This window comes from Panthera pardus, unplaced genomic scaffold (assembly GCF_024362965.1).
Source record: "Panthera pardus isolate Hobbes unplaced genomic scaffold, ASM2436296v1 HiC_scaffold_8, whole genome shotgun sequence".
Lineage (NCBI taxonomy): Eukaryota > Metazoa > Chordata > Mammalia > Carnivora > Felidae > Panthera > Panthera pardus.
Genome location: NW_026527013.1, coordinates 46,967,435 through 46,979,536, shown reverse-complemented (window position 1 = coordinate 46,979,536; position 12,102 = coordinate 46,967,435). Strand labels below are relative to the sequence as shown.

The following is a 12,102-nucleotide window of genomic DNA, read 5'->3' as shown; positions in this document are numbered from 1 at the left end:
TTTTTAAATAATAAAATAAAAAATAAATAAAAAAGAAAATAAGGGCACCCAGGTGGCTCAGTCAGTTAAGCATCCGACTCTGGACTTCAGCTCAGGTCACAGTTTCCAGATTCGTGGTGCAAGCCGCCCATTGGGCTCTGAGCTGACAGTTCTACCTCTCTCTCTGCCCCTCCCTGCTCTCTCTCAAAATAGATAAATGAACATTTAAAAATAAAATAAAATAAAAAAATAAGTAGATGGGGCACCTGGGTAGCTCATTCAGTTTAAGTGTCTGACTTCGGCTCAGGTCATGATCTCAATGGTTTGTGGGCTTAAGCCCTGCAACGGACTCTCTACTGACAGCTTGGAGCCTGCTTCACAGTCTGTGTCTTCCTCCCTCTCTGCAATGCCCCCCCACTGTTCATGCTCTCTCTCTCAAAAATACACAAACATTAAAAAAAAAATTATAATTAAAAAAAATAAGTGGATAAATACAACGTGTTATAACCATATAATGAAATATTATTCAACAATAAAATAAAATGAAGGCTAAAATATGCTTTAACATGAATGAACCTTAAAAATACTAAGTGAAATACACCAGTCACAAAAGAGCGCATGATACATGATTCCATTTAGATGAAATGTCCAGATCAGGCAGATCAATAAAGACATGAAGCAGGTAAGTCTAAGGTTGGATGTGGAGAACAGGGAAATAACAGTAACTGAGAAAGGGTGTGGTGTTCTTTTTTGGGAAGAATGATCTAAAACTGTGATGATAGTTGTCCAGCATTGTTCATAAAAACTACTGAATTGAGCACTGTAGGTGAATTGTATGGTATATGAATTGTATCTCAACAAGTCTGTTACTGTAAAAAAACAAAAACAAAACAAAACAAACAAAAAAACTGGGGACAACTCATTCAGTTCAGCGTCTGACTTTGGCTCAGGTCATGATGTCGTGGTTTGTGGGTTCCAGAGCCACATCGAGCCTGCTTCAGATCCTCTGTCCCCCACCGCCCCACCCCCATCCAGCTCCTCTCCCACTCACGTATGCTCACGTGCTCTTTCCCTCTCAAAAAAAAAAAAACATTAAAAAAGTATGTTAAAAAAAAAATCAGTGTACATCAGCTCAATCAGGGCTTCCAAACCTGGAGAATGCAAAGCTGTGCACATACTTGGGATTTCCTGGAGGAACATCTGTAGCTTTCCCCCAGATTCTCAAGGAATTAACAACCCAGCAGAGTTGAAGAACCAATTGACAATTTTTCTGGGTGGCAAGGAAAGGCCTCCTTGCAATGTCAAGTACTCTTCCACATGGACACTGTCCTCCATTCATCACTCTGACAGCACAAGAGAAGGTACTCCTCTAGTGCTGAGAGCACCCGCACTGCAGAGACCAGTCTCACTGACATGGGGCATTGCTCTGGGCCAAAGCAGGTGTGGAGAGGAAGAAATGAAGGAAACCAAAGGTCAGCAGATCTGCAGATGTCACACCTTGCTCGAATACTTATGCTGCCAACAGGCATTTGACTGCTCCATCCACCCAGGCGACTCGTGCTTTGGCCGCTGATACCAATTCAGCACATGCTGGTAGGTTTTTTTTAAAGACAGGCTTACAAACAGGGACTGGAGTCTACTAACTTCTGGGACATTCTGGGCAGGATCTTTGGGTCTCTCTAATGTTTGACTTGGATCTAAACGTAATTTTAAAAAGTGCATACACGGTCAAATGTCCTTTATGGAAAATGATCAGTAGTTAATTTGCATTAATAGGTTATTGAGTCTGGGTTCAGTCCGTGGAATGAAGCTTCTCCTGCTGTCTCTGTTTGAAAAGTAACTGGAGATTGCAAGGGAGCTGTTAAATCTTACTATTTGTAACCAGGTATGTATATGAATCAGAATTTTGTTAATAGGGTGTCAAACCCCCAAAATACAGAAATGAATCAGACACCATGGCTCATAAAACAATGTAACTGCTTTCCATAATCCCCTATTTCACATTTTTCTCCTTATGAAAAAAAAAAAAAACCCGATTTTTTTTAACCTAACAAATGTTATAAACTTTTATTTCTAAAACATTTGTATTCATTAAATACTTGTCTGTATGTCAAAAATAATGTGTAAAACCTACAAATGCCAACAAGAGTGCTACTAACCACTGCTGTATTCAAGAGTCAGAACTGCCCACACAACCCTGTCTGTCTTAAGCATTTAAGATTTCGAGCTCTGCAAAGGAACTGGCTGACATGTGAGAAGTTGCTCGAACTCTCTGAGCTTCAGTTTCTTTTTCTATAGGAAGGGAAAGATAACCTTTTGTACAGATGAAATGATGTAACACAAAGTATTTTGCATTCAACATAGCAGGCAGTCAGCACTCAATAAATGTAAGCCATTACTAACAATACTGTTGCTGGTTTTGGGGTTAAGCATGACCTTTCATCCCATTTAGAAGCCAGTTAATCCCTCCACCAAAAGGCATTGTTATGTAACAAAACTAAGAGTCAAATTTAATAAAAGTACAAAGAACACTGGTCTGACATCTCAATATATTACTATATTCAGTGAACTGCAAATGTTCCTTTTTCCAGAATTTCTTTATAATTGTTTCTTCAGTTAACTAGGAGATCTCTCAAGTGTGGGAATGTGGAAGAGAGCAGAGGAAACTAGAATTATGGAGCTACTTGAGGGGCACCCGGGTGGCTCAGTTAAGCATATGACTTCGGCTCAGGTCATAATCTCACATTTTGCTAGTTCAAGCCCTGTTGTCAGGGGCTTCCTGCTGCTCAGAGCCTGGAGGCTGCTTCAGATTCTGTGCCTTCCTCTCTCTCTGCCCCTCCCCTGCTCGCTCTCTCTCTCTCTCTCTCTCTCTCTCACACACACACACACACACACACATACTCTCTCTCTCTTTCTCAAAATTAAGTAAAACATTAAAAAAATATATATCAAGCTATTTGAGCTTATGGTTTTGACTTGTTTACCTCAATAAAGCACTTCTTGTCCAACTACAGAGAACTTACTAATTGATGAGCCATAAAAAAAAAAAAAAAAATCAGACACCATTCCAATAGGCAACCAGAACAAATCTTTTACAAGAGCTTCGAGAAAGGAAATGGTGATTTGGAACCCAAGAAGCCCAGCCAGGCCACAGATATCAGCTCTGACTTACTTGGGATAAGTCATTTTAGAACCCTACCTTGGGACAAGGCTATCACCTCCACGGAGAGTGGTGGGGTCCAGCTCAAAAATGGAGGAGATGTCATTGCCCTCAGGCACAGAGACCAGGGAGTACACCATCTTTTCTTGGGCATTTCGCAACCTGCTTCGAGAGGCATCCTGATCAGGATCCACCTGAGGAGGAAAAGTCATCAAGTCATGGATTCTGTACGCCAGACCCTTCACTCACTACAATCACTGCACAGTCCACAGGAACAGGGAAGAAACAATAGTGAACATCAGCAGTTGGCAGGAAAAGAATGAGAGTTTCAGAGCAGTCATAAAAGATGATAATCGGCCACCCACGCCAAGAATACTGACACTCTACCTTCTTGTGTTGCAATAAAAATGTTTAAACAATGCAGGGTTACAATAACAGATGTCGATGGAAAGAGTGCTATAGGTGACGAAGAAGTCCATATAGCTACATCGGTCTGCAGTAGTTGGAAGAGAAAAGAAGCACTTTTGAGAAAACTCATCCTGTGGATTTGGTTATGGGACACTGTGTTAATCTACAGTTCAATTGTCTAGCAATAATATGATACAGCTACTTCCCAGGAGGAAAAGGAAAATCAAGTAAGCCTGAACCCAGGTGTTCGTAAACAGAGATCCCAGTGTGGCCAAGAAAAATATCTGAGAAGTCAGACTAGCCCTGAAAAAAACATTTGAAATTAATCACGGAGTACTGCCAATGACAATTCAGGGGAAAAGAGGCCTCTGTTGCGATGTAAGGGATTTGGCGGAGATTGAAGAAAATCTCTGACAGTCAAGACTAATGAACAATGAGGAAAGCTTTCCTGAGAAACTGTTAAGAACATATTCTAGGCTCCAGAGCCCGTCTGCCTGAGCAGATCTAAGCACCAAGTTCAGACTACCGCGCCTTTTCATATGCTTTGCGAGGTCTCTCCCAGAGCTGAGACTCTATGTGGGATTATTTTTAATTTTTAACAGCCTTGCAAGACAACAATATCCACCTGCAACTACCAGGAAAAACACATTTTCTTTGTCACTAACTTGCTTTGCTTGAGCTGAGGCACTGACTCCTTTCCAAACGGGAAATGGATAAAAGAAAATTAAATCCAACAGGCAAAGGAGAGAGCTTGAGAGAATTTAATTCTAGGGACTAACATCTAAGATGGAGGGCAACAGTGTGCTCTAGGAGTTTATCTGCAGCCCCAACTTTTGTATGGGTAAAGGAAGAAGGGAGTGGGGGGGTGGAGAGGAAGAGAGAGGAGGGATGAAGGGATAGAGAAACAAAGAAAATACAAATGGTTCTTTTAATACTCAAAGGCTCTGTCTCCTCCTTGCTATACACTCCTCCAATATCTTACAGCGCTACCTTAACAAACCCACAACTTGTTGATCTATCTACACTCAAGTAGGAACCAACTAGAGAGTACCAAACGTCTCAGTTCAAGAAAAAAGAACTCTGAATAGAATTTGTCCTCTTCTAACTACTTTTACCTGCAAAGTCTTCCACATCACTTTCAAAATAAACCCTGACCCGATTCTGGTCTGAGATAAATAGCTCAGCGTCTGAGCTCAGTTCAGCTTCAGACCTGCCGGCAGACTGAAGAAAAATTGAAATTGCATGAAATGACTCTATCTGGACCTGTGACTGAGCAACAGCGTCTTCATGTTCTTTGTGTTCAGTCAGCGTTTGCCACCTAGTGGGAGGAAAGGCACATGTACAAAAGGCTGTCAGACAAGAGCTAGTGTGCATGGGGCTCATTGGTGCTGATGAATTGAGAAGGACAAGCCCAAGAAGCTAAGTAGGATTCCAGGTGAAGATTCCCACGAGCACTGGGTGCCAAACCCAGGGAAGTAGGTGACCCAGAACAGAATCAAGGTTCTTCCCCCCAACTTTTTACAACTCCAGCTTTTCTGCCCAAGTTTCCTAGCCAACAAGAGGGGGAGGGTTGCAGAAAAACTCCTTCCTGCCTCCTTGCAGGGGCAGGAGCTGTGCTGATGGCCTTGGGTGTACAGGATGAGCCCCCCCAACCCCTCCTCCCCATGAAGACTAACCACCCATGCACCATTCCAGAGCAGCCAGGACAATGCAGTCCAGACCTGCACCCAAGCCTGCTGGCACATTCCACCACCATAGCATGTAAAAGCATGAGAAAGATAAAGAGATGACTGAACTCTCAGAGACCTGAACCAGGTGATGAGTTAGGACCACTCTCTGGTTCTTTACTGGTCCAACAAAGATCATAAAATCTCCCCTAACTCCTTCACGCAGCTGCTGTGCAGCCCAGATGAACTTGTGGACATAAAGGCACTAAAAATGTTACTGATCTGATGCAACTTACATAAATGCTGCTTACTGAGAGCTTACTACGGGCCACGTCTTATGCACACATTACTTCGTCCTTACAACAAGCATATCCACCACTCTTACAGGTAAGGAAATGGAGGCCTGAGGAGGAGCAAGGAGCTTGTTTAGTCACACAGCTCATACGTGATGGGTCTCCCATTTAAACCCAGGTCTGCCTCTCTTCCCTGCCCTGCTTTTGATCATTATGTTCCTCCTCTTGCACTACAAATGCCAGACCTCCCCTCGCACATCAGCAGTCCAGGAGAGCAGCCCCATTACTCACAGAGCTCAAGGTTCAATTGCACATCGGCTCTCAGGCACAGAAGCCACAGCTCTCCTTCAAAGTAATCTCAGAGGGGAGACTTGCTCTGTGTGACAACTCCGATGGCAGCACTAATACCCATAGATTCAAGTCACGCAAAGCCAATTTTTTCTCTCAAAGTAAAGAAGGTGCAGGGATGAGAGCTGCCTTATGAAAAATAATACTGCTTCCAGCCCAAGCCTCCCAAGACAAGCCACATGAACACCGTGCACAGATGGTGGGCAAAGATTTTCCTGCACATTGGCAGAAAGTTGGACCAGGTCAGTGCTGTCTACCTTCCAGTTAGTTGCAAGGGCAGCTTTTACAATGAGCTCTACAGATTATAAAGGAAGGAGCAGGATGCCCCTGAGCTCCCTCAAGAACTGGGAAAGACCAAGTACAGGAATTAATGATGTGATGCCCTTAGAACTCCTCTTCTTTCCTTCCAAAGCTAACATTGTATTCAAACATAACTACAAGGTTCACCCTTCCCACAGAATTCGTACTTTCCAAAGACAATTGCATTCTGTATTATCTCCACCCCAAACCCCTTTATTAACGTATCCACTTGAAAACCTTTCAATTCTTTCAAAACTTTACCCCCCAAAAACAAGTAACCTCAATACCTCCTACCATATCCCACCAGAGATGACCACATGAACACACCATCTCAAACACAGTAGCAAATGTTTGCTTTGTTGTTGTTTTTTTCACCCTAGACCAGAATGAAGCACTCCACAAGAGAAGTGTTCTATTGATATCCATCATTTTCATGTAACACAACCACTGCCCTCTTTAACCCGTAATTGTAGACAACTCAACCCCCAAGGGCCTCCAAGTCAGCATGAATTGGCAATATGGCTTCCAAAGAGAGATCCTGTTGGCATTAAATTTCAAACCACATTATAAAATCTATTTTTGAATTTGCATAAAGGACAGATGGTTAGACAACTGAGCATCTAAGCAGATGACAGGAGCACCATGCCTCATGTGTTACCTCCATCACCTAAATGATACTATCCACTTCACAAACTCATTCCTTGAAAAAATCTGAGACAGTCATAGTTTGAGGTCAACAGCAATAGAACATTCATTTGTAGAAGACCGACTTCTAAGGAGCCGTCCCTGTCTCTAACCTAGGGGCATTCCCAAAGATACCATCAGCTTCTCCAACTTAAAGGTGGAGATCGCTTGACTAAGCACACAGAAAGAGCATCATCACTGGAAGTCTTGGACCAATGGAACACAAGGAGTAATGACTGCCTTCAAGGGAAGCATAGAACAAGACCCTCTTTTAAGGCTTCCTAATGGCTCCCCTTCCCTAGCACTCAGTGACAAGTGGCAGTTTCTTAAACAGGGTTCCAGATCACTTGGCCTCACCCTACCAGATGGAGACAAGAAGGCTCTTGCTCATACTTACTGAGGGCTGAAACTCCAGGCATTCTTCCTCAAAGTCAGGGTCTACCTGATGAAAAAGAATCATTAGGAAATTAAAACATCCATTGATTTCTCCAGGACTCGGCCCCACTTGCAGGAGACTTCAAGGCCCGCGAACATCTCTGAACAGCTAAAATCTTGTCCCTTCCCTCTGTTTATGAAACCAGCATGCCACAACCACACACGTCACATAAGTACAACACACATGGAACGATCTACCAGTTACCAATAGACGGCTCTCAAGTGTCGACAGAAGAACACAATGAATTCACTAGCAAAGCAACAGTTAAATGCCTGAAGTAAATAAAAGATCAGTATCCAGTCACTGATAGTCCTGCTTCGTTTTAGTTAGAAATAAAAAAAAAAAAAACTAGAAATAGTTTTAGTTCGTGGCCTCCAGCAAGAGTTACACTCGCTTCAGAACATAACAAATAATGCAACCATCAAGGAGCTTTGGCAAACCATGTAATCAATATTTCCTCGCAGCTGGTTAGCTGGATCCAAAATTCCGTATGGCACCATTTTAAATTTCAACTAAAGTGTTGATCTTTGGTTCTTAAATATTTCAAAATCATCAGTTCCTCAAGTATCAGGCATCCCAGGGGATTCAGGACATTTAGATTCAGCCTTCCTCGGGGTCAGGTGCGGAAGCAATACTGATACCCAGGCATCACACTGAGAATCTCTGAGCCATCCCACCGTGAAACCAGACAACAGGAGGTATCTTTTGATGTACATCTAGAATCTGTTATGAGTAGGTATCGTACATCTTCCAGCAGATCAGAGTAAAACTCAGCATCTGTCACACAGTATGATGGCTCCTTAACACAAAAATTAAAAAGTAAATTCCTCCTGTCCTTCAGCTTTGAGTTTTGCCTTTCCCCAAAAGCCTTTTACAGACATATAAGCTAAAGTTAATTTCCTTGATTTTTGGCATTCCTGCAAGTAAAAGATAAGACACTGCCTATTTCACTAATGCCTGAAAACCACAATACTTTATAAAGTTGTCTAATTCTTTATGTGTCTTAATGCTTCCGGCTTTACAAAGCATGTTTCCCTACAGCTGAGTCTTGGACATTCATGTTAGGAGCAGGGTTGGTAGATAAGATGTGGGGAGAGCAGAATGCAAGAGCAAAAATTTCTATAATCCTAAAATCCAGATTAGCATTCTTTTCTTTAAAAACAAATCTACTCTCTTAACTTTCAAATATAAAGTACAGTATTAGTAACTACCATCATCATGCTGTACAATACATTCTCACGATAGCAGTATTTTCTAACTTACTTTCTCCCCCACATCTTGATCAACATCCCTGTGAAGTACTAAAATGTGTTTATCATCTTTACCTTTTCTTGTCTACAAGCAGGAAAATGAGGCAGGAGGAAACAGAAAAGCAGAAGGAAAAACAAGGTGACTGAGCATTACCCCAAGTGTCTAACTACCCAATGGCCACAGGTAAATGAAGAAAAAGCAATGTATCGGCCTTGAAAGAGAGAGACATGGAGGCAGCTACTTACCTCTGCTGCTAAGTAATGCCCAGTAGCAAGATGCTTGAAACGGAAGAGGCTATTCCAGTACCCAGCTCCACCCCGACATGGGTCATGTTGGACTACCTGCAAGGGGAGGAATGATTAACAGGAGTAGAAGAAATGTCAACCCATGCTAAGATAACACGGACACTTCACACATAGATCACAGTTCAGGAGTCATATCTATTAGCCGAAAATCTTCTAAGAAAGCCACTGCAATGATCATATGTAATGTCAGAGCTCAAACATATGGAAATGTTATGCTTCTCCTAAGAAGATAGTCTCCAAGTTAATACAAAATGCTTAGAGTAAAAAGTTGAAGGGAAGGGGTGCCTGGGTGGCTCAGTCGGTTGAGCGTTCGACTTCGGCTCAGATCATGATCTCATAGCTCGTGAGTTTGAGCCCCGCATCGGGCCCTGTGTTGACAGCTGAGAGCCTGGAGCCTGCTTTGGATTCTGTGTCTCCTTCTCTCTCTGCCCCTAACCCACTCGCATTCTGTCTCTGTCTCTCTCAAAAATAAACATAAAAAAAAAATTTTTTTTTAAAGTTGAAGGGTTTTCAGGTTATTAGGTTTAATGATAATGAAGTAGAAGATTCTACAATTCATCCATAAAAGACATGACAAATGAAAAGAAATTTCAGAGAAACTGTAAAAGCATACTTATGCTGGTATTCATGTGCTGCAATACATAGATAGACCTATGCTCTGAAACTTGGAAGCTCAGAGAGCCAGGGGTCAATTTACCCTAAAAATCCATGTAACTTCAGCATCTGGTCATGACAGAGTAACTGGCAATGGCAGCTGATGTCATGAACAATTAGTCACTGCACAAAATATATAAACTTGCCATAGACACCTAGAATACCTAGAAAACTGGATAAAACATAGGAAACAACTGTGTTCAGATGATGGACAACAGGTAGTATATAACTGTGATCCCTGAGTAAAGGGAAACAAAGTCATCTCCATGATTTGTCCAGCTTTCTGCTTTAAGGTCCTCTCTGGATGATACCACTGAGAGGGCAAATCCAAGCAGAACACACTGGTCTGAGTCGAGGAGGCAAATCAGAATTTAGGGAGACTGAAGTGTCTGGAATGTGTGGGGGCAGAACACAAAGCTTCCCACAGAAGCTCCAGACACCTACGCAGGGGCCTCCACCAGTCTTTGGTTGATTACAAAGTTGCAGATGTGTAAGGTGAAACCAGAAGGCCAAATGAAAAATAACAAGGAAGCTGTGAGCTCCACGTTCTCAGAGCTCATTCTCAGAGCTGGGATGTGTTCTGAGAGACTCCATGGAACACCTGGGGCATTCAGTAAAAATGTCAAAAGGGTGACACCTTAGTATCAGGGCCAATCCAGGCCTTAAAAAAGGACTGTAACATACTTGACTTAACAAAGCTTTAAAATAAGCCTCCGAAGCATCGAACTCATCACAAGTAACTGTACTGTCTGACAAAACAAAACTCAAAACTCTTTTTTCTTTTTTAAAGGAAAGATTTTTTTTTTAATGTTTGTTTATTTTTGAGAGACAGAGTCTGTCACAGAGAGAAAGGGAGACACAGAATCTGAAGGAGGCTCCAGGCTCCCAGCTGTCAGCAGCACAGAGCCTGATGTGGGGGGCTCAACTTCACAGACCATAAGATCACAACCTGAGCCAAAGTCAGATGTCCAACTGACTGAGCCACTCAGGCGCCCCAAAACTCCTTAAAAGAAGGCAACAGAATGCAAACACTCTACATAGAGTGCACTGTCTCTCTCCCTCTCAGTGTTTTTTTTTTTGTTTTTTTGTTTTTTTTTTTTTTGGCACTAGTATCCAAATCACACATGAAAAGTCATTCAGACTCTTTTCAGTATATAAAACTCTGTGCGGAGTACAATGGTGGCATCAGAGATCAATGACCAAGGTCTGGCTCACAAGGAGTTTATAACCTAGCAAGATTGATAGTGTCTCTATGTAAACCCTAACCCTAAAGAACTACCAACAAGTGCTAGGTGTATAAAGAGAAGGAGGCAAAGCGGAAAATATGGAAGAGGAAGGAAATGACAACTTCACATAGATTCCTTTCATAATAAAAATAGCGCAAATTTTTCTATAAAACAGGCAAGATAAACCTGAGTATTACAACATCCACAGTAAAGGGGAGGTTAAGACAATTCTTTAAATGGGCAAAATATGAGAACAAAAACTTCAGTGAAAAAGATGCATTGATGAAAAATAAACACATGAAAAAATGCTCAATATCATCTGCCATCAGGGAAATGCAGATTAAAAGCATAAGATGGGCGCGTGGGTGGCTCAGTTAGTTTAGTGTCTCTTAATTTTGGCTCAGGTCATGATCTCACTGTTTGTGAGACTGAGCGCCACATCAGGTTCCGCACCGAGCATGAGCCTGCTTGGGATTCTCTCTCTCTCCTCTGTCTGCTCCTCCCCAACTCTCTAATAAACATGTGAAAAGAAAGCACCACAAAATTTCACCACACACCTATTAAAATGGCTACCATGAAAAAGACTGACGTGCCAAGTGTTGGTGATGATGTGGAAGAACTGGGACTTTCATACTCCGCTGGTAGGAATATAAAACGGTACGAGCACTCTGGAAAGCAGTTTGGTAGTTTCTTTTAAACATATATCCACCATATAATCCAGCTATTCCATTACTAAATATTTAGCCAAGAGAAATGAAAGCTCATGACCATAAAGAGACTTGTACACATTTAAAACGCCCACAGAAGCTTTAGTTGTAAAGCCAAAAGTTGGACCAACTCAAATGTTCATGAACAGATGAATACATTGTGGGATACCTTACAGTGAAACACGACTCACCAACAGAAAGGAATGAACTATTGATACATGTAACAACATGAATCTCAAAATAATTACGCGGAGTGCAAAAACAAGACCAAAAAAGGTTATATACTGTCTGACTCCATTTATACGAAGTTCAAGAACAGACAACACCCAACCATGGAGATGGAAATCAAATTACTAGTTACTTTTCTAGGAAAAAAGACAAGACAGTTCTGAAAAGGAGGTTCAAGGGAGACTTCTAGGTGCTACTAGTCTTCTAGTTCTTGACTTGGGTGTTGGTTACATGACTGTATGTGTACGTAAAAATTCATCAAGTTGTGTCTTTTTGACCTGGGCACTTTATGTCTGCTGTATCCCAATAAAAACATACAATAGTTGAAGGAAGGAAGGAAAAAAAGAGGAGGCAAGCCAAGACAAAAGCATGTACCCCAACAGCTGCAGTTAAGCAGAGAGGAGGACTTTGGGGGAGGGGCCATGTCCCTGCCGAACAGGTCCTAGTCACCTCTGT

General features: G+C 42.0%; 1 protein-coding gene across 6 annotated transcripts in view; it reads right to left on the bottom strand.

Moving 5' to 3' along the window:
• ITPR1 (inositol 1,4,5-trisphosphate receptor type 1) overlaps window positions 1-12,102 on the bottom strand; it is a 327,038-nt gene that overhangs the window by 179,529 nt on the left and 135,407 nt on the right. For 3 of the 6 annotated variants that reach the window (XM_053897548.1, XM_053897549.1, XM_053897552.1), the window contains exons 11-13: window positions 8,772-8,867; window positions 7,237-7,281; window positions 3,179-3,333 (exon numbers count right to left, since the gene is read on the bottom strand). In XM_053897548.1, coding sequence (XP_053753523.1) covers window positions 3,179-3,333; window positions 7,237-7,281; window positions 8,772-8,867 — 296 coding nt within the window. The remainder of the gene's footprint in view (window positions 1-3,178; window positions 3,334-7,236; window positions 7,282-8,771; window positions 8,868-12,102) is intronic. The other 3 variants (XM_053897550.1, XM_053897551.1, XM_053897553.1) reach the window with 1 other exon arrangement.